The sequence below is a fragment of the Tympanuchus pallidicinctus genome, unplaced genomic scaffold (assembly GCF_026119805.1).
Source record: "Tympanuchus pallidicinctus isolate F22 unplaced genomic scaffold, pur_lepc_1.0 scaffold5, whole genome shotgun sequence".
NCBI classification, from domain to species: Eukaryota; Metazoa; Chordata; class Aves; order Galliformes; family Phasianidae; genus Tympanuchus; species Tympanuchus pallidicinctus.
In genome coordinates, this window is record NW_026294769.1 from 28,275,580 (window position 1) to 28,297,987 (window position 22,408).

The following is a 22,408-nucleotide window of genomic DNA, read 5'->3' on the forward strand; positions in this document are numbered from 1 at the left end:
TACTGATCATTTTGTTAGTATAGTGCATAAAGCATCAGTGTCACCATCAAAAATGTTTTGCTCATTATCTCCCTTTTCCCCATAGAGCAATCTCCAAAGGCTGCCTTTGGTTACCACTCCCAGTTTCCTTCTGAGACTGTAGTCTGTTGGATGTATGTATATATATGATGATATACATCAGCATATACTTTATCTTTTCACTTAGATTGTATAGATAGGAAATTAAGATGAACTTATGTACCTGTGCACACTGCCTAACTATAGTTGCACTGCATCAAAAATGTACTTTTTCTTTTTCCTACCCAGTTTGAGCAGTTTGAAAGCACTATTGGGTTTAAGTTGCCAAATCATCGTGCTGCAAAGCGCTTATGGAAAGTGTGTGTTGAGCACCATACATTTTTCAGGTATGTGGATGTCATTTCCTAAAGGTGTGCCATAAGATCCATTGGAAAATTGTCAGCAGAGACTAAAGCCTCCAAATCAAATTGTCTTTTTGATCAAGAAGTGGCTCTGAGCACTCCATAAAAGTACTAAATGTTTAAAATCACCATATGGTTCTTACCTTGCTTTATCTCTGCATGATAACATCAGTCACTATAATAAAAAAGCCTAAGGACTCTTCTGCACATATATTTCTCTGTCTAGGTAGAATAATGTATATGGAAAGTTACTGGGAAATATGAATAAGAGTGAAAACAAGGCAAAAAAAAAAAAAAAAAAGTTAATTACAGATGAAAACACAGACAGTAACTTGTATTGTACTTTTTGGTCACCTATAGTACCCAGCCCATAGATGTGAGTTTTACTTTACTGAGGAATTTTGCAACTATGCATATATAGCTACTTTTTTGATATCTAAGAAGACCTGAAAATAAGTATTCAGTACTTAAAATTCCCTCTCAAGTCAAGTGAAGAATTTCTCTGCTGTTCCAAAATTATTGGTCAAGCTGTCTGCATGTTTTTATAAAACTTCATCTTAGTATCACAGGGTCTAAAAAGAAATTGTACATTTTTTTAATGTACTTTTAATAGGAAGTTGGTTTTTAAAGCATAAACTCCATAGCAGGAGGATGGATTCTTCAGCAAACTCCATAGCCAAAACACAGAGGGCGGGAAGGCTCTAACCTGAAAAATTTTACATCCTTGTTAACAAATCTGGCCCTAAATTCTTAGCACTTTAGTTAAGAGATCTTACAATATTATATGTGAGGCATTGTTTGATTCCTTTTTCTGGCATAGACCTGTGAGATGCAGGTCCCAGTGGTGTTCTTCCTTCTGCAAAAGTAGTAGGCTGCTCTGTGGAGTATGTGGAATGATCCCTGTGTGCTCGGTGTGTTTTAGGCTCCTTCTACCTGAAGCACCTCCAAAGAAGTTCCTCACACTGGGCTCCAAGTTTCGTTACAGTGGTAGGACACAGGCTCAGACGAGAAGAGCCAGTGCGCTCATAGACCGGCCCGCACCTTACTTTGAGCGGTCTTCTAGTAAGCGTTACACCATGTCCCGCAGCTTGGATGGGGGTAAGGTCTTCTTCATTGACTCGGTCAGAAGTTACACTCGTGATGGTCACTGCTTTAAATTTGATGTAAACTTCTTGTAATTTCATACCTCCTGAGCTTCTGCTGAGAGGAGAATGTAAGTACCTGTACATTCGCTACGTACCGGTGATGGAGGTTGTATCACTAACGGCCTGCTTGTGTGGGAGGAGGCATGACGTATAGTTGTCTGCATAACTGGACTTGGAAATTAGGTCCATAAGATTTTGCAGTGGGAATGTTCACCTGGGCAGTAGAGGGTAAATCCCTCACATGACGGTCCTACAAAACTTGCTGACTTTCAATAGGGCATCTTCTCTGTTGTCCTGGAGCCTTTTATGAAATGACTGCTTAAGATGGTTTCTCAGGAGCCACCTCCCACTTAGGAAGTCAGTGAGCCCCAAAGAGATGAGCAGGAAACCAAGTCCTTGCTTCATGACTTCTGCTCCCTTTCAGCAGAGAGAAAAGAGATCTGACACCAGGACCTGACAGTATTATAGGGAATGCGGCCTGTGGGTTGCCACAAACAAGCTGTAGATAAAGAATGTCCTAAATTTACTGCTGCTGCAGCTACAAGGTGTTTGCCTGCAGGATGTTTTGGGACTCTGCTCTTCATGGGCCTCACTCCTTGGCCTCGTCCCTGCATCCTTTCTTGCTTGGGAAAAGAACGAATTACCAGATCTGCCATACAGGGCTTTCCCACTTGAGCAAGTCTGACTTCAAGCTTTGTCAGGATTTACAAGAGTAATTGCTTGGGTTTTGATAAATTTGGCCTTTTTTTTTTTTCATATGCAGTTTTTCAATTAAATATATAGTTAAATTCACATATTGTTTTCCTTCATACAGTAATAACAAGCATCTTAGTTTGATGAGCCCTTTTTACATACATCACTTTTGAGCATGTAAGATAGAGAATAACATAGGCAGGTTAATAGAGGTCCCTCTTCTCCTCACTTTCTCTGTGGCTTGTGGAATCAAGGTTTGCTGCTCCTCTAAGTTAGGCCAGCATGTGATGCAGACTCTCAGCTACTTCATCAGCTGTTATTGTCAGCTACTGAGTAAAAATAAGCTGCAATTTATTTTTGTAGAAAAAAAAATATTGAGACTGAATTTAGAATCACTATGGTTAAAAAAAAAAAAAAAAAAGGGGGGGAAAAAAAAAAAAAGGGAATTCTCCAGCCAAATATTACCAATGAGTTTCAATGAATATAGTTGATGGTGGAGGGGGGGAGGGGAAAGAAAGAAGCATTGATTTGAAAGTACTAGTGACAAGCCTACTTTTCTCCCCCCTAAAGGTTCTGCTTGTCATTAATAATTTTGGAATCTTCTAATTCTGATGTGCTTCTTGCTTGTTACCAAGCAACTGGTGACCTGATTGCTGTGCATGTGTCTCAAAGCAGAAATTACCTTCTGCACTATTTTGTTTGTAACATCTAAACAAGATGTCTCCCTTTACTTGTTTTGCTTTCTCCCACCTCCTAAGCTCTTTCCCAAGAGACAAAATATCTGAAAGCTTTTCCTGAGCATTTGTTCAACTCTGCAAGATTTTTATTATGGTAATTTGCCTAAGTGCAAATGGGGAAAAGATTTTTTTTTTTTTTTTTTTTTTTTTTTTTTTAATTAATGCTTATGGTTTGTTCGCTGATCTTTTTACTGTAACAAAAACATGCCAATAATGTTCTGCATCATGATTAATTACACTGTGATCCTGGCCCTGTGGTTTGCTACACATGCAAGTAACTTTACACGTTTGATTAGTCCCGGTGAATCAGTAATTAATGGCAGAGCAGAGAGCAGGATCTGGTGTTTGTGTTACATTAGTGTTTGTATTACATTCTATCTGTATATTTACTCTCTATTTTGAAATCCTTAATATATGATTAAGTACGATGAATTATCAAAGCATTTACATCCTAGAAAATTCTGGTTTTATCCATTGAATCGAATGCCATGACTTTCCAGAATTTTTTAGGATAACGAGTTCACTTAACCGACAGAATTTAATACTTGATAATTGAAAGATCACATTTCGTGTCTCTCAGATACTTCATGTGTGTTACATCAATATTGTCATCTCCTGCAGTGCAGTGCATTATTTACCCTGCATTTGATCTGTACTGCTCTATTCTGACAGATTAAAAAAAAAAAAAAATCTCTTCCATCCCCATGGCTGATGTTTTCCCATATGTTTTCAGCCTGATATATATAGCAATGCATTATTTTTTTCTGATTGCTACTCTGACTAGAGTAGCAATGGCTTGCTAACATTTAACAACTATGTAATGCACACATTAGCTGCAGTAATGTGTATATATGCATCCATAATATATGTTTATGCTTATAAAAGCTAAGGGCTTTATTTCAAGTAAGCAGTTTATTTAAATGTATGCACAGGCTTCTGATTTTTTGACACGAGATGTAGCATTGTTCTCAGCAGTATCTGGATGTTTTACTAACCCAGCTTTTTAATTTTATGCAGCTTCTCAGCAAAAGCTATTTCAGACTTTCCCTCTTTAAATATTTGCTTTTAGCATCAGTGAATGAAAACCATGAAATGTACATGAAGGATTCTGTGTCTGCTGCAGAGGTTGGTACTGGCCAGTACGCCACAACAAAGGGCATCTCTCAGACCAATTTGATAACCACTGTGACTCCGGAGAAAAAGGCAGAAGAAGAGAAAGATGATGAAGAGAGCAAAAAGAAAAGAGCAGAGGAAGTCACCCCCATCTCGGCAGTACGCCATGACACAAAGGTAGAGTTCTTAGGGGTTTTTTTGTTAAACTGATCTGCTTGAAGAGTGCTCAGACCAGCACAGAATTGTTAGGAAGGGAGAAGATGCTTCCTGCATTTAGAGGAACATAGAATATACACAATATACGTATACGTATCTAAATGTTTTGAATCAATATTTGTATAGTCCTTTTGCATTTCATATGATTTAAAAGCCAATTCTTGCATCAGAGTGTATATTTTGTGAAGCAAATCCATTTAACAGTGGATCAAAAAATAGCCTAGAAGTGCATATTTTGCTCTTTTGGTCTTCAGTTGTATTTTTACTTTAGTGTGGTTATCACATTCTTTTACTTTTTGTCAGGGCAACAAAGTAATTCTGTGTCCTTATACATAGCTCTATTCTTTAACCCGTTGTACTTTTCTCATTCCTTTCCCATAGCAATGTATTTGCCTGTATATATTTCAGTGAATTTTTTTCCTATCATCTTTCGGCTATTAGCACACTATTATAAGCTGATTATCTGGCTTACAAAAGCATTTACTTTATTCTAAAGTTTTCACCAAAGAAAATTGTTTTTTTGATGATTCTCTCTCTACTCAATTGCTAAATTTGGCTTGTCTGTCACCAAGCTCAATCCCACTACCACTGCATATAAGTAACACGCACAGCTGCATTTACTGAGATACTAAGAAGGGGTAAATCAGAGAGACGGAGAAGATGCTGAATTTCTAAAACTGATAGTGAGGATAAATGAGGTAGAATAATAAAAGACAGTGTAGAATGTCTTTTTTCTCATACTTTGAGGAGAAAAAAAACAATACAGAGTATTGAATATAGGATATCATTCAAAAAGTTTGCTAAGAGACACATTTACTAAGCAACATTTGCGCCTCTGCATTTGCGAGGAAGAAACTGCATACCTTTATACCTACAAAACTGATCAGGAATGCCACTCTGAGAGCCTGAACTTCGAGCCTTATCACATAATGAGGTACATAGCAAAAGGTACAGGTCCTCAAGTAAAGAGCTGCACTTAAGGTACAAAAATCAGAAATGAACTGAATTACTGAAACTGCAGATGAGAAAAGATTTTCTTCAATTGTAGAACTAAAAAGAGAATCTCTGTAGAATTTAACTACAGTCTCTTTGCAACTCCATTAGTTTCTGCATGGAGAAACATGGATGAAAATCATATATGCAGAGAATATCCAGTTGAAACTAATTCTGTTCTGAGTGTTAATTTAGGTCAGTGGAGAGGTTCAGCTGTATTTCAAAGATCACGTGTTCCTTGGAGATGGCTAGAAATAGTCAGAGCTATTTTTAGGAAAACATCTTGATAATTCTTAAACACACACAAATGAATGACTTCTAATCCCCAGGAGGTGGGTTCTGTTTAAACCACCTGTTAACAGTTTCAGACCTGTAATTATATAGTGATCTTAGTCCTGCTTCACACTGGACCTGCCAACAGTTTGTCATTCATTATGAAGAGAACAGTCTCAAGAAACACGGGACATGATTGAAATCATATTCCTGTTCAAGGCCACATACATTGATGCACACTTTTCCTACTAGGATGTTTTTTCTTTGCTTTATCCATACTTTTTACTCATTATTGTAAATATTAATGCTGCAGAGATGTCCATAAGTGAATAGTCTGCATTAGCAAAGAAGAAATTTACTTTGGCTTTTTTGTCTTTACAGCATGGAAAGAAATTCTGTGTATTTTGCTCATATAAAGTTCTATGAGTCCATTAGCATTCGATTTTGGCTTGCGTTTACTGCATTAAGCTCACAAAGAAGATATTTGTTTAAGTTGGCTTGTTTTTAGTTGCTGATTTATGGAATCTAAGTTGCCGGAACTGGTAGATTTATCTAAAAAATAAAAACTTAACCTGTTCCCCCATGAGGGAAGAGAGAGAAGCAAAATATTAGGAGGAAGGGAATTGACGTCTCTATGTAAACATTGGGCTGAAATCCCATTCCTGCTGTTAGGCAGGTTAGGCTTAGTAACTAGCTTGATGCCACCTGTATCTAAAATTGTGATCCAGCTTATTGGCTCAGATTTTTCACCAGCTTGTGCAGATAAAGGTTATTTTGTCTTTGAATCATTTTGCTCCTGGGAGTTTGCAGTGTGAGTGCAGTTGAGATGTCTTTGGTAAGTTCAGCAAGAAGACAAGCAGTGGAGCAGCTCAGGTAATTGGCTTGGTCAGTGAGCCAGTTTGTCACTTCACCTAAGTGCACCTAATTGACTTTAGCCAAAATGCCAAAATTCCATCAGCAGCAAGACAGGTTGTTGGCACCGGGGTGTTTTGGTGTTGACTGTGATTGAAGATTAGTTGTGGCTCTCTGCTAGGAAGTGTGTTGTATGTCAGCTAGAAGCAAGTACCCTCCTGAATTGCATTCCTCTTTTTGCCCTTGAGTTATCTTAAAGAATGGTTGAATGCCGTGCAAGTGTTGCATTAAAGCAAATCCTGCTTGTTGGTGACATTATTGATTGCAGTAAAATTTGTAACAAAAGCAGTGGGTATATTATTGCTTCTTCATAAGGAACAAAAACTCACTTTTTGACTGCAGAGAAAGTGTCTTTGCATGGGGCCAGTGTGATGGGTGCATGGCTGTGGGACTTGGGCAGAGGAAGTGCTGCTCGGGTAGATATCAAACTAATACTGACCTATAGGTTTATCTGCCACCAGATAAAAGCAGAATATGTTTGAGTTAGTTTTTGGATATAGCATTTTTTTACATGTTGTAATGCACTAAGTTAGACACACAGAATTTCAACTCTTAGGGTTTTTAATAATGATCAGTGGTGCTGTGCCTGGCATAGGTGGGAATCACATGGCTCCAACTCTGTCTCCCCACGACTCGAGTAAAGGCAGCACCACAAGCACTGTTGGTACTAGGAATATGTGCCCCTGTTTGTTTGTTGTACTTCATGTTTGAAAGCTCCCTATGATTTGAAGAAAGTTGTGCAGTGGGCGAAAATTAGCAGCACCATCACCTCCACACATAGCTGTGAAGATTTTGATTTAAATTGTGCACTGCAGATGACTAGACAAATGCTGAATCGAGATGTTGCCTTTTGTAAGCTGTAACCATTATTCACTCATACGTGTAGTGTGCAGCATGGAAACGTGCAAAATTTAACTCAGTTAAAAGCTGTAGTGTTAAGATGCTGTTTATGATTTTATATATATATATATATATCTCTTATTTATCATCACGGAAGAAAATTAACTAATGACAGTTTTCTTTTTGTCCTTTTGCTTTTGCGCCTTGTTTGCTGCTCTTTCTCTGTCCCCAGCCACCTTTTCTTGGCACTGACTCACTCCACTCCTCGCCATCCCCACAGCCTGGTCCCCATGCATCTTCAGCCAAGCTTCGCAGGAGATGCAAGGAGAGCACTCGAAAAAAGCCCTTAGGCTGTGAGTCACCCAACGAGGGTGCTTCAAAGCACGGGGAGGCAGAGCCGGACTCCGACAGAAAAGGGAGAGTTTGCTCCGCAGAGCAAGACGTGGCTTTCGGCTATAAGCAAAAAGCCGGCAAAGGCGGGACACTCTTTTCCTTCTCCTTGCAACTTCCTGACTCATTCCCTTCACTCCTGGATGATGATGGCTACCTGTCGCTCCCTAACCTCTCAGAAACCAACCTCCTGCCTGCCAGCGTGCAGCATTACCTTCCCATCCGCTCTCCCTCCCTCGTGCCTTGCTTCCTCTTCATTTTTTTCTTTCTGCTCTCTGCCTCTTTCTCAGTGCCATATGCCCTCACTCTCTCCTTTCCTCTGGCTATGTGCCTCTGCTACCTGGAGCCCAAGGCGGCCTCCTTGAGTGCCTCACTTGCCAATGACCTGAGTGACAGTTCAGAGGAAGAGGTGTGTACCTCGGCATCGAACACTCTTTTTTGTGTTCAGTGCTTCAGTCCTAACCAGTGTTAGATTGCTGCAATAGTGGTCCTACTTTCAGAGCCTCATTTCTGTCTGTGCTGATATGTTAGAAGGGATGGGGTGTTTTTGGTTTGGGGTTGTTTCTTTTCTTTTTTTTTTTTTTTTTTTTTTAATTTATTTTATTTTTTTCTTGTGTTGGGAGTGCAGCTTGGGGCCCAGGGTTAGGCACAACACTGTGTGTAAGTGGCTTGGTTCAAACTGTGATGGCTGATGCAAAGTGACCTTCGCTAAATTGTCACCAGTCAGCATTGAAGCCTCTGACCCACCAAGATCTGTTTGGCTTTTTTTCTCCTGTGTCTTTATGCTAGGGTGTGTTAGAGTAGCATTCTAAACAGAGGGAAGGAAGTACAATTTGATGCATAAGTATGTAAGTCTCTCCAAAAGTAATGCTTCCTATTTATTTCCATGGAAATGACTACAGATACAAAGAGTACAATTACACTATTTGATAGAACAAATTCTCCACTACAAAACACTGTTTTTCAACATAACCACCACCATTAGCTGTGCATTTTATCCAGAAATGAACAAGACCTTGCATGCCACCGCTTGTAAATATATGTACCAGCAGAGGTGACCCACCGTCTGTCACCACTGCTGAAACACACCACCCACCACCTCACTATGCTTATGTCCACTGTTTGGTCTCCATTAATGTTCAGCAAGCATCTATGACTGTCAGTGAGTGCCAATTTTGCCTGTGGAGGAATTAAAATCCTCTGCTTCATACGCACTTCCATGTCAGGCACCATTCTTTCAGACTGCCCCTCTGTTGTCGTCTGTCACACAACATCAAAATGTAATAAAGTACTGGCAGAAAAATTCAACCTCTGCTGCTGTACCACCAACATCCGCCTCTGACTTCATGGGCCAACACTTTGGAATAAGAGACATTACTTTTGGAGCAGCCCTCATATATATGCATGCACATGTATGTATGTTTATATAAGCAGTTTGTCAATGAGCGTCCACGCCAAGTTCAGGGTGTTTGAAATTGAAGAAGGCTCAGCTTTTTGCAATAAGCCATTAGCCATAGCACAAGCCTAGAAAGGGTTTTCTGGTCCAGTGAAACTTGGATCTGGATTTTAGGTCTCAGCCCACTCTCTGCTTCAGGTAAAATTGTTTTCCTATACTTAAATCCAGTGTATTAATGAGAGTTCACATTGGAACAGCTGTTGTGCAGCTGCTACCAGAGCATGCCACGTGGGTCATGTTAACTTTGCAGTGTTAAATTATCACCTCCACAATCACTGCCTCAAGTCACCACGATTATCATCACAGATAATAAACCAACTGCAGAAGAAGAACATACAGTGCTTCTGAGAGCGCTGGACATGGTAATATATCCAAAAGAAGAAAAGGAATCTGTTTGTTTAAGTAACAGAGTTATTTTTGCTGGTGCCTAGATACTCTTTGTGGGCAGAATACAATAATGAAGTAATTTTTTCTCTTTTCTCCCCCCTTTCCCTTTCTCCTCAAATGCACAAGTATGGTTTTTGCTTTGTATGTGACAACACCAGATCAGATACTTGCTGACCAGCTGGCTATTTGTAAAAAGTTGTATTGGCCACTGGTCTATGCCATTGCACTGGTTGTCTCCAGTAAACACCTTGTGCATCTAAATGTTTGTGAAATCTTCCACAATGGTTTTTTTTTTCATTTGTTTGTTTTTCTATTACTTGGTACAGGATTTCATTTCCTTTTGGTGGAAAGCCAAAAGTTGCATCAGTTTATCTTGCAAAAATATTGTCTTTAAATGCTTTTGGCTCTGTAATGCCTAACTAAGAAGTAATGAGGTGCAATTTCTGATAAAAAGTGTCCCAAATTTTGCTGTCTCATTTCGTGTCTTCACTTTGAAACGGTGTTTATTTCTCAATTTGCATTAGCTCTGTACTAGGATTAATCTAATAGCAAGAGCAGTGTTAATACAGTGCCAGCTCCAGAATGAGGCAGCATTTATATAATGCATTTGTCTGCTCTTCTTTCAGAAATGAGCACTTCTTACTGAGTGAAGTTTTGGAAGTGTTACAAAGTAGAGTTTTAAATGTAGCTCTTTTGTAAAGGTGATTACTGTGGCAGTGCTTTCTGGCAGACAACACAGACTTGTGCCTAATCCGGGGGGCATTTCTTGTTCAAAACATTGCATGACAGTGAGTATGTTTTAAACTTGGGCATGTCTGCATTACATTGGCAAAACAAATCACAGCAATTATGATCGCAAACTAGAGGATGTGCAGCCACAGCATTTCAGGAGGTAGCTGCTCTCTTCCCTTCCAGTCCCTTACATGCCCACAAACACAAGCAGCAGCTGCCTGTTGTTGGTGCACTGCAGCCTGTATGATTTGAGCCCAACCTTTCTTGCTCCTGAGGAGACCTGCCTTGCTGAGCCTATTAATTCACCATTCCCTGCTCTGCAGTCGTCTTCACTTCAAGTGACCCAATAATGCCAATTTCTGCTCCGTGGCTGTTGGTTGGCTTTTTAGCAGACATGTACATTACAGTAATCTGAGTTTTGTGCCTTATTTAGGCTTTTATTGCTGCTATGGGGAAAGAAATAAAATCTTCTTCCCAAAAAAATGTGCTTCCAGTTCACAAAATATTGGACACAGTGATGCAGAAGGCACTTAGAAGAGCTACACTCAGTGTTTCATACCTTGCTGAGCTCAGTCCTCCCTTAAACGATGCAGGAAGTCTGGAGGAACTCTGTGCAGTCAGACAGGATCTGTCCTCTTAGGCTTCTTTACATTCTCCATTGGTACCTAGCTAACATTGCTATTAATATTTAACTAATGCTCCCAGCTTCAAGTTCTTAAATATGCAATATGTGTTAGACAAAAAATGTCTTGACAGAAATGTTTTATTTCCTTTTAGATGCCTAGGTTCATCAATTCCTCTTTTTTTTTTTTTTTTTATTATTTTTTATGAAATAGGAGTAAAAATGCATTGGTTTTGTGGGTTTTTTTTTTTCATACTGCCATGCTTTTACAACTACCCGTGTTATAAAGAAGTGAAGTTCTTTGCTAATAAAGAAACAATTTTCAAACTTTTTGTGACACTTTAGTGAAAGTAGCTTGCCTGGCTAAGTAGACTATTTTGGCAGTATAGTTTTATTTAAAAACAAAAGTGGTCTGCCTAGTGAGTGGTTATTGCTTGAAAAATTGCATCTAGCTTGCATTTGTGCACTTACCCAGTAGTTCAGAATATCTGCTTATTCTTCTGCCTGTCACACAATTACAAATTATTTGAAGAAAGGAATAGTAAAGAAAAAGGCAATGAAAACATATTCAAAAAAGTGTCTTTATGAACCACTGCAGTTGTCATAAAATGACAGAAGATAAAAAATTCAAAGTTAAAAGTGAAACTGCATCCGTGTCTCTCAGTAGGTTGCCTATTTCTCCCATTTCATGTTGATGTGATCTGAGGATGAGATGTGTAGATCGTCTAGAGACCGCAGAAAGTCAGTAATCAAAATAAGAGCGTCCACTGATGCTAAAACAACTTGTATGTGCCAGTCTGGGACATTAGAGAGTATTTTCTTTCCTTAATAGTTTTCTGCAAGCTTACATAACATCAAAAGCAATCACTCAAGCTATCTTCCCAGCCTGTAATAACCTACACTTGACTTGATTTATGCCTTGACATGAGCTCTCCTCTAAAACTTTCTTCATGGTGTCAGTGTTCTACAGGAGCAAAGCAGGGACAGAACAGTGTGAGCAATGCTGTGCTTTGTTTCCTTTTTATCACTTGTACCTAGTGAGTGTTGTTGGGGGGAGGAGGGAGGGAGTTACTTTTTATTTTTCTCCTGCTTTTATTCATATTCTGAAATGGAATGAGAAGTGTGGTTTTTTGTTTTTTGTTTTTTGTTTTTTAATGATAGTTCTGTTTCTTTTTGCTGTTGGTAACAATATCAGCTGCTGTTTACTGGAACCAAGTGGGATCTGAGCCCTACCATTACTCGTTAGACAGGAGGGGATATGGTTATTTCTACTCCTTGGTAATGCAGACAGCCTCATAGTGTGTAAATGTGGAGACAAGACAACTTTTCTGTACAAATGAGGGGCTGAAAGTCAGGTGACTGTTCAAGTAGTTTTTTTCTTTTTAATAATCTTTTCCCCCTCCAGATAAAAGGTCAAACACCACATTAATCTCTATTGGCCAGAACAAAAATTTGATAAACAACATTTTTTAAAAATCATTTTGGGAGGAAAAGTTTCTTTAGAAAATAGAATTTTAATTTAATTTTTATTTTTATTTTTTTTAGATTTAGATTTTTAAAAGCCACCTGGCTTTCTTATGAAAAAAAAAAAAAAAAAAAAAAAAAAATCTGCTATCCAAATAAGACTTATCCAGTAATGTTTTGTTTGGCTTAAAAATTTGTTACAGTAACGCCATATACTGTGTACAGTACGCCTTAAGTCTTCCTCTGAGTCTGTTCTGTTTACTAATATAGCACCTTTATTTTGCTTCTTTGACTTGTGCGTGGTTTGAAAAGCAATGCTAATGCAGTTCACAGGGATGTTGAATTTAATGGCTCCCTGTGTGGCCAGCGTGTACTGATGAGATGGGTTTATTCTTTATTCCTGCCTTCCTCTCGGAACCTGGTTACTTGTCTAACAAAATAGACTGACAGTGAGCAGACGGATACTGCAGCTGATGGTGAGACCACTGCCACCGAGGTTTGTACAGCCAATGGCCCCCAGTTACTGAAGGGGAGAGCCTTTGGTTTCATCTCTCCCTGACCCCAGGCATGAATGCTGAACTGCATGTCTCCTCCTGCAGTGTAGGGCCCCCACTCTGTGCATGTGCGAGAGCTTCCCTTGGCCAGCGGAGTTCTTGGGGCACCCTTCATATTCGTTCTTACTACTGTATTTTATCTGGAGGCTGCCGAGACGACGCTGCCTTGTGCAGATAGAGGGATGATAGCAGCATCACCCATGCAAACACTGGCTACCTGGTTGGTCGTGTCATGGTGTTTGGTGCTTGTTTCTTTGCTCTTAAAATCTGCTGCCTGTTGGAGAGAGGGAGCAGGGGGAAGGAGCTACAGCACAGTTTTCAAGTTTTCTGAGAAAAGGTGTCATGGTTCTATGTTTTTGTTTTTGTACATAGAACCATGACAAAAGGTATTTCCAGGTTATAAATACTTTCAGTGCAATTAATTTCAAGTCATCTTCAACAATGCATAGATTGCAATCCACGTATTGTCTTCAGATGTGGAACATTAAAAAGTGGGTTTTTCTTGATGCTGATAAGCTTCTTATCCACAGCGTAGTATGTAGGGTATGCAGGCAAATTCAGCCCTATGCGACTTTAGTGAAGTGGATATAATGCTTTCATAATTAATATGGTTGCAGCTGCAAACGTGAGCTGAATTTGGTCTGGCATCTGGTAGAAGACAGAGCCTTGCTGCAAACACTACTGTAGCTTTTCAGTAAGATCTCATTAATATTTCAGACCATTAAAATTATCGTCAAGGAAGAGTTCTGTGTATGACGCGTCAGGACAATTTGGCTTTGGCTGTAAATAGAATAGATTTGAACTGAATTATAAACTAGTCAACAGATAAAGATTTTCCAGTGGGTTATTTCTCTAATTAGAACTGTATGAAAAATTAAGCCAAAATAGAGGCGCAAGCATTAACAATCCAAATGGAGCAACAACACAGCGTCTGTTGAGTACAGTCAGGAGCACAAAATGCTTTAAAGAATCACTTGCACTCCATAGCTTCAGGCTTTGAGTCATACAGAAAGCATAACATAATCCCAAAGCCATTATGTTTAAAATGTTCAGTTTATTTAGCAAAAATTCACAATAATCTTCCCATGTGCCATTTTTATTTTAGAGGTGAGGATTTTATGAACCTCTGTTTTTCTTATAGATGCCCAATTTTCAGGAAGTTTGTATACTTACCATCTGAAAATGAAATCCTTCAAAAATAGACTCTGTTTGTGATCCATTTTGCATTGCTTTTGAAAAAATTGAGATGCAGTGAACATTGTGTATTTGCAATCTAAAATCTCCACTGCAGATAGGTGCTGAAAGAATATATGCAGACTAAAATGAAGTAAATTTATATTAATGCGGCATGGGACTGAGGTTCAGGAAACAGCACTTTTTGCAAATAAGATGTGTTTCATTCCTTAGAAGTTGTTGCACATGTTTCCCTTGGTCTTATTTATACAGAACAACTTCTGTGACCCAGGAGATGTCATCATATGTTTAAGCTTTGGGATTACAGATTTCTGAAGAATTTGTTATTGCCATTTGGTCTTAAACCAGCAATGATCTCATTGATAAAGTCCATCTTTTGCTCCATACGTAGCTAGAGGACCTATAAAAGTAGAGTGCACCAATGATAATGGAGAATTGAATGATGGAAGTTAGACAATGGTCATGGAAATTTTAAAGGGAAATATTAAATACTCATTTGTACAAAATTAACAACTTCGGAAAGAGGAGGCCTGCTCTGAATTAGAAAAACTGCAGTCAGCTACTGTGTCTGTGCATTCTCCTTAAGTCCTTAACAAAGAGAAAATGTGCTCTGAACCTAGTTCACTGACCAACATCTGTAAAGCTTTCTGTAATTGGATGGGTAAGGTGTTTTTTCAAATCTTTCTCATGCTGGCAGTCGGATCAAGAGGAGGACGGAGATCTAAAGGCACAGGTACAGAAGCGGAAGGTCCAGATGTTACTAAAGTACTGTTGTTGGAGGTGTTCATATCTCCCAGCATGTTACTGTTGGTTCTCTGTGAAGAAATGTGTAGAAACAGCATTTTGTATCCTTTCAATACTGTGTCCCTTACCTTTCCCTTTCTTTTTCACTTCTTTCAGAATAGTCTGATTAAGCGAATACAGGGTGAAAATGTGTATGTCAAACATAGTAATCTTATGTTAGAGGTTGGTATTGGTATATACCAGTGCATGTGCGTACATGTGTGTTAGTTTTAGTGGTAAACTGTGGATCTGCACTATGATGCATGAGCTGTGTATTCCCACCTGCTAGTAAATTAAGTAGATATTTTTTCTCAGATTACGACGACTCCTCTAACTTGTACTATAAATATGTAAATGCGTGCGCGTATGTGTGTGTGCCTCCACGCGCATATGTATGTTTGTTTGAAGCCTCCTTATCAGGTGTAAATTGTAGTGATACGGATAAACTCCTTAAGAGTATATTTATACTCACTTGTATGAGATATGCTATGCTGTTACCTCTCAAAATGCCACATTTTCACAGAGTGTTGTGTTAGTGATGTGCTCCCCGGCTCCCCAAGATTTTACTTTCCTCTTTACTAACCGAGTTATGTGTTTTGGCTCTGAAATTTCATCGGCTTAGGATTTATTACAAACTGCTCTATTCTTTTAAAACTATCTAGGACCTAGACAAAACCCAGGAAGATCTGATGAAACATCAGACCAATATAAGCGAGCTGAAACGAACCTTCTTGGAAACCTCCACAGAAACGGCTGTGTCTAATGAGTGGGAGAAGAGGCTTTCCACATCTCCCGTTCGGCTTGCAGCAAGGCAGGAGGAGGCTCCTATGATTGAACCACTAGTGCCTGAAGAGGTCAGCAAGATCTGAAAGGCTTCATAATATATTTATGTATTCATTTTTACTTAGAGCAGCTCTCAGAAGATATTTGAGGCCCCTCCATACTTGCAGGTGCTCTATTTTCTCAGGAGTCTACCAGCAAAGGTACAAGGAAAAGCGGATAGCTGATGTTTATATGTATAATGATAGTCTGCAGAATTCACTGCTAGCCACCTTGCAGAACTGGGTCTCTGTAAGGGTGCAAAATGCAGGCTTCCTTACAGGTTCGGTAAGCTTGAGGAAGTTTGCCCATGCATGAAACAAAACATGACAGTGATTGAGGGAAAATTTAAATAACGGTGACTGCTTGGGAGCAGTGGCATTGCAACATGGGCGGAGGTACAGTACCAGGCCTGACAAGAAAATACAGACCAAAGGGCAGAACTCTTGTCAGTCTCTAAGGATGAAGAAGAAATAAAGGTAATTGGACCTGCTTGCCCACTTCCGTAAGGATTTTGATAGTTGCTGCCGTCTGCTGGTTACCCATTGAAGAGTCAGTGTCAATTGCTAAGCATGCACATTTTCATGCAGGAACAAAATCTTGCTCGCTGTGCAGTCTAAAATGATTGTGAGGATTTAACACCATCTAAAAAGTAGTCTTCTATTTAGGTTATGGGTAGATATTGAGATGTAGAGGCAACGATATAGTATTAGTGTTGCCTTAAAATACAGAAGTGTTTATAACAAGCAGAGAACATCTTGATTAAATCCAATAGTGCAAACAGAAACTTGCTTGAGTAGTTTGCATGAAGGTAATTTTTTTATTACGTTGTGCTAATCTGGCTTCTGTCTGACAGGAATCGTCTTTATGTTTACTGCTTACTTTTTAGGACCAATAGATCATAGAATCACAGAATGCTTTGAGTTGGAAGGGACCTCAAAGCCCTCCCAGTCTCACCCCGTGCAGTGGGCAGGGCTGCCACCCAGCAGCTCAGCTGCCCAGGGCCCCATCTAACCTGGCCTTGAGCGCCTCCAGGGATGGGGCACCACAGCTTACATGGGCAGCTGTGCCAGCACCTCACTGTCCTCTCAGTAAATATTTCCTTCCTTATATTTAAACTATGTCTGTCCTCTTTTAGTTTAAAGCCATTATAACTTGGCCCGTCACTACATGATCTTGTAAAAAGTCTCTCTCCAGTTTTCCTGTAGGCCCCTTTCAAGTAGTGGAAGGCCAAGGTGAAGTTTCCCTGGAGCCTTCTCTTCTCAAGGCTGAATGACTCCACTTCTCTCAGCCTTTCATCACAGGGGAGGTGCTCCATCCTGCTGATCAACCTCATAGCCTTCCTGTGAATTCTCTCTGATAGTTTCATGTTGTTCTTGTGCTGTGGGCCTGTAAGATATTATTCTGTTAACATCAGTGTCTCAAAGCTTGCCTATAAATTGGAGTGAGACAGGGTCCCGGAGCTGAAGGCAGTGGTCCAGGTGTAGTACTGCTGCTCATGAGTGCCCTCATGAGGGCAGAGGGGAGCAGTCACCTCCTCCTACTGTCTTGTTCAGGAATCATAATAGATCTTACAAACATGTTTGTAGATGAAAATGCAGGTTTTCTGTCTTAAAAGTAAAATTGTAAGTCTAATAAACAGAATGCATCTAACATATTAAAGAGGTAAAGACCTGGTGAAAAGTGAGTGGCTGGAAAGCTGAATCCAAATCAGAGGAGTGTGAGTGAAGCAAATAAACCCCTGAGTTTGTTTGTTGTCTTAATTACTTTTCAAATTTAGTAACAAAATGTTGATTAAACCACACAAGCAGTAGCAAAGCATTACAGTTTTGTAGGTTTTACCCTGAGGAAAGACATCCTAACTTAAGCATTCATTTGGAAATAAAAAGGGCGAGAAATATCCTGATCTGGTAGCATTCTTACAGGAGGAAAGTAACTTGCTCAAAAGCAATGTCCAGTTACTATATCTTACATGCATCTAAATGAATTGCTGTGAAAAATATGAGTGGATTTGAGTTCTCAGAGCCTAACTTTGAGGTGACTTCTAGTAACATATGACATCCTTTTTGTCTGTGCTAGGCAGGATTGTTTCAGATTGCACATCTTGCTGATAGAATAATTTGTCAGGAAAATCTTCAGCCATGCATAGTCAAAATCAGCAGAGGCAGTCAGGATCCAAAGCACTTACACCTTCCTTGTGTGGTAGCTCAACATCCGCAAAGATGCTACACACTTCACTCACTCAAAATAGCCACTTTAAAGGTGTATTTAGTTCTGTTACAACTAGCTCTTCAAGATTACTACAATAAAAGAAGAACAGAGAGGAAAGTAAAACACACACTTGGAGTGTTTGGTATGTTTGTGTTTGGTCGGATTGAGCCTGTCAGGTCACCAGTTGGTTCTCACAATAACGGGAAGAAATTATTTCATTTTATTTAGTTACGAGAAATAATTTTAAATGGCTACTATAATGTTGGCCAGATAGCTGCAGAACATGAAAGCTGTCGTATTAACAAAATAAAAACCAAGGGTAAAGTCAAAGAGGATGTTGATGTCATTCTGTAAGAGGAAGCTGGAAATTTAAGGAAGAAATAAAGCCAGAGTGAGGCGCAGGTCCCTGTTCTTAGCCTGTAGATGGAAGCCACATCAGATGGCACCAGACAAACTTAAGTGAATGACATAGGACAAAATAAATGCCACACATCCACAACCAAGTATTGCTCAATTTGTTATTTTTTTCAGTTATGCAGGCTTTATACTTATGTCTACTTTGCATCCATATTCAGTTCTGTTGTCTAACTTATCATGCAGTAAATACTTTATAAAGAAATATGATAAGCTATTGTATAGTATAGTGGACTGTATGCCCTCCATTTACTGAAACCATTTGTTCCCCTGACATTAGACCAAAGAAGAAAGAGAAAAATCAGAAAAACTCATAGTATTGCAGAAAGGAGGTACTACATTCCTTGAAATGCAGGTAAAAACTAATCATACTTTCTTGAAATGCAATCAGATAGGCTGACAGTTGTTTATTATCTTTTTTTCCTTTCCAGACCACTTTTTTTTAATTATTATTTTCATACTTATTTCCTAATTTTAGAGACAGACGTTTTGTGGGCCAGGTTCAGAGGAATGTGGTCTCTCCAGTGCTTCTGGCTATCTAATACAGATTGATTTCTCTGCTAGTTACAGCTCTACTTGCATAGTGCTATTTGTGGATGTTGTTTGCAGTTGTGCATGCATTTCCAGCATAAGTTACACTGAGAACTTTGTGATGAATGGGGCACTTGTGTCATTAGAATGAATTTCCTATATACTGTCAAGTGAATTCAGATTACTGAGTGATGGTGAACTCTGTGTTCTTATTGGTTTTTCTATTAGCCGAGTGTGATAGAGAAGAAGCTACAGGAAGGAGAATCTGCTGACACTTTGGTTACTTCTCATCAAATCATTATCCAGAAAAGTATCCCATCATCCCTAGAGGTTATTTTTAATTCATTCGATTTTAAATAACCACATTTGCTTAGTTAAATGCAGAAGTTACAGTCTTATGGTCAAATAAGTGGATGCTGATTGTGTAGACAGAGAAAATCATGTAGTATACTTGCATAAGGAGAAAAAAAGACGTTGTCTTCAATTCAATATCCTTAGTAGTATGGCATTTCCTGTGTTGTACTATTATATTTAAATAATGCTGAAGGGGGTTGATGTTTTCTAACAAAAGCAGACTGCAGTGTAGACTGCAGCTACGTACGAATGCATACTGTTTTAAAACCTCATCAAAAGTGTGGTTGTTGCAAATGGGATCCAGTTGAATGGGCTTATTTGCCCTATTTTTGTAACTTGTTTTCAAGTAGCATAACGAACCATGGCGATGTATGATTTTTAACCTCAGGATGATCCTGATGATCATTTTATTCTGCTTCAAATTACTGCAGAAAAGTGTGGCAAATGTAATTTTTTGTGTCCACATTAAGCGGGCCTCTAACAGGAAGAAACCTACAAGAAATCTAACTTTGCCTAAGGTGATGCTGTTTATTTGTTTAATAACTGCTCTAAGAAGTTCAGTGGTAAAATTATTTTATGCTTTCCGAAGAGGCAGCATTGATTTCTTAAAAGACTTCATACTTTAGTGCTCCTGAAACACAGATAAACCTTCAGATATTCTAATATAGCTTTTATATCTCAAATATAGGGCACTGAGGATTGGGTTATTATAGACAAAGTACCTTCTGAGGTAGCTGATGGTGAATCGAAAAAAAGTGTGACGTACAAAGTGGTGACTGTGAGCAGTAAAGCTGGCATTCCGCCTGAGGTACTAAAATCCAGTACTGTTCTGGGCTTTGAGGACTTGGAAAGTGAAATACAATCCAAAGATGAGAATAAGCAGAAAATGTTCACCTTAGGAAAATCCTATGATGCTGTGTCTGGGAAAATTGTTACCATGACAAGTAAAACTAAAGAGGGAGAGAAAACAATACAGCCTTCTGTAGAAGTTTTGCAAAAAAAGGAGAAGGAAGGACAAGAATCTGTGAAAATCATTCCAGTAGTGGCCAAGTATGGGATTGTAGAGCCTGTCGCTGAGGAAAAGGCCGATGTGCAGAGCACAAAAAGAAAGCTGTCTGACTCACTGACACCTATAAAGGAAGCCGAATCTCAGTTGCAAAGTCCTGAAGAGGAGAGCTTGAAAAAGACGCTAAGGATGGACCAAGATGTGCAGTTACTGAGAAGCCTGCAGCTTGGCAAAGCAGAAAAGCACCTTGATGGTGAAGCTGCAAAAGCAGGGGCATTTGCCTGGAAAGATAAAAGCGTGTCTGAGTGGAGATACTCCAGAGAACAACCATTTACCATTGCTACTGCTCACTATGTTACTGAGTCGTCTGCGTCAAAAGTAGTGGTAACAAGGGGCTTTGACTTCATGCCACAGTTTAAAGATTAAAGCATGACTTCTTTTAGGCAATGCCCTCACACTACCCTGCCTTTCAGTTCTCCTGCTGCCTGGCTTTATGTTGACAGCAGCCAACCCAGCTTATTTTTTTTCTCATGATTTGAAGCCGTACCACAGTGTAAAGCAGGCATTATATAAGGCTTCCAACGTTTCCGGTTTATTTAAAGATCCACGTTACTGACATGTGGTGTTGCCGCTGTTGCTTGTTAACCAAAGGGTAAAAAGGTTTGCTTGAACGAGCAAAACGCCAGTGCTAACAACTATGCTTTGTAATTATTGCTTACTACAGCCAGTATGAATTTGCTCTAATTTATTTTCCCATTCTTATCTGTTCCCAACCTCTCTGTGCCCCGCAACCTTCTCTTCCTTTCCTTCGTCTCTGCCTCCAGTCAATTAGTATTTCTGTGCATGTGGGTCGACCTTTCATCTGTGTATGACTCTCCATTTCTTTGTCTATTTAGACTAAACAGTCCACTGGTGAAAAAACCCTGGATGGCTCAGATATCTTCAGTTTAATAGAGTCCGCCAGAAAGCCAACTGAGTTCATAGGAGGGGTTACTACTACTTCCCATAGCTGGGCACAGGTGGCTGTTTGATTCCATCCCTTGGTGTTATAACTGCACAATGATTACTTTTGATTTGCTTCTGTATCCTGTTTCTATGCATAACTCAGAGCCTGTATGACTAACGCATGGCATTGCTGTGCCTTGTCCTTTGTTACAACAGACCACAACAGAAACATCACCAAAAGGGAAAAAACAACAACAAAAAAAAGTGTTGTGTTTTTTTTTTAATCTCATTTCACTTTCTTTTGGTCATTTTACAGGGTGCTGTATTTTGCCTTTATAAAACTCGCACAAAACTACCAAGGATAAAAACACTGACATTTCTCTTCACTTCTAAAATCATAATTCTTGTTTTATTTTTCATTTCTACTTTTCTGATTATGTCCTTAGAGTGAAAATCCATCAACGCGAGAGAAATAAATTGGCAAAATGTAATACCCCACTTTTATTTATGTTCACAGTACATTGAGCTGAGGAGCTGCTCTGTGTAGTGTTTTCTGCTTTCAACATGAGAATATTTTTTTTTCCCTCTTTCCCTACAGAGAATAGACACGTCGACATCTCAGGAGATAACTTCCAGTGAATTGAAGCAAGAGGCTCAGCCACACCAGGACGCAGTGACGAAGGTTGTAGAGGAGACTGTGGTTATCGAGGAGAGACGTGGGATGAATGTGCATGCGAGTGGGGATCCCGCTACAGTGGCTGGACTTGCAGATGCCCAGGCTCAGGCAGCATCTGCTAGTGCAAAGGGGAAGGAGGGCTCTGCTGTGACTAAGGGGGCTAAAGAGGAAAAAAAAGAGGCTCACAAAGCTGTAACGAAACAGGAAGGCATTGCTGCTTCTACTTCTCATGAGCAAGAGGAGGAGCACAGTACAACAGTCCACGTTTCAGACTCTTTGGAAAGAAAACCTCATTTTGAGGTAACTCGTTATTAAATCAGTTCTTGTGCTGAGTTGTAAATGTACACGGTAGTGGATTAAGTCAATTCCTCTCATGGAAAGTAAAGAGTACAAGACTTGTATGATTGCGTCTTTACAGCAGGCAGTTTGTTTCTCCTCTTATTTCCTCCTTGCATGGCACCTGCAAGGCTTGTTGCTGGTTTCCATCCTTGGCTAAATGCCACGCATATTTTACTTAAAAGCGCTTTTC

At 39.4% G+C, this 22,408-nt stretch overlaps 1 protein-coding gene across 25 annotated transcripts in view; it reads left to right on the plus strand.

Annotated features, from left to right (window-relative positions):
• Window positions 1-22,408, plus strand: part of EPB41L3 (erythrocyte membrane protein band 4.1 like 3) — a 134,175-nt gene that overhangs the window by 106,731 nt on the left and 5,036 nt on the right. For 7 of the 25 annotated variants that reach the window (XM_052703430.1, XM_052703421.1, XM_052703420.1 and 4 more), the window contains exons 10-22: window positions 307-404; window positions 1,342-1,517; window positions 4,064-4,284; window positions 7,574-8,140; window positions 12,835-12,888; window positions 14,838-14,873; window positions 15,041-15,106; window positions 15,586-15,777; window positions 18,648-18,722; window positions 19,127-19,228; window positions 19,941-20,642; window positions 21,155-21,277; window positions 21,802-22,179. In XM_052703430.1, the coding sequence (XP_052559390.1) occupies window positions 307-404; window positions 1,342-1,517; window positions 4,064-4,284; window positions 7,574-8,140; window positions 12,835-12,888; window positions 14,838-14,873; window positions 15,041-15,106; window positions 15,586-15,777; window positions 18,648-18,722; window positions 19,127-19,228; window positions 19,941-20,642; window positions 21,155-21,277; window positions 21,802-22,179 (2,790 nt within the window). The remainder of the gene's footprint in view (window positions 1-306; window positions 405-1,341; window positions 1,518-4,063; window positions 4,285-7,573; window positions 8,141-12,834; window positions 12,889-14,837; window positions 14,874-15,040; window positions 15,107-15,585; window positions 15,778-18,647; window positions 18,723-19,126; window positions 19,229-19,940; window positions 20,643-21,154; window positions 21,278-21,801; window positions 22,180-22,408) is intronic. The other 18 variants (XM_052703426.1, XM_052703427.1, XM_052703425.1 and 15 more) reach the window with 18 other exon arrangements.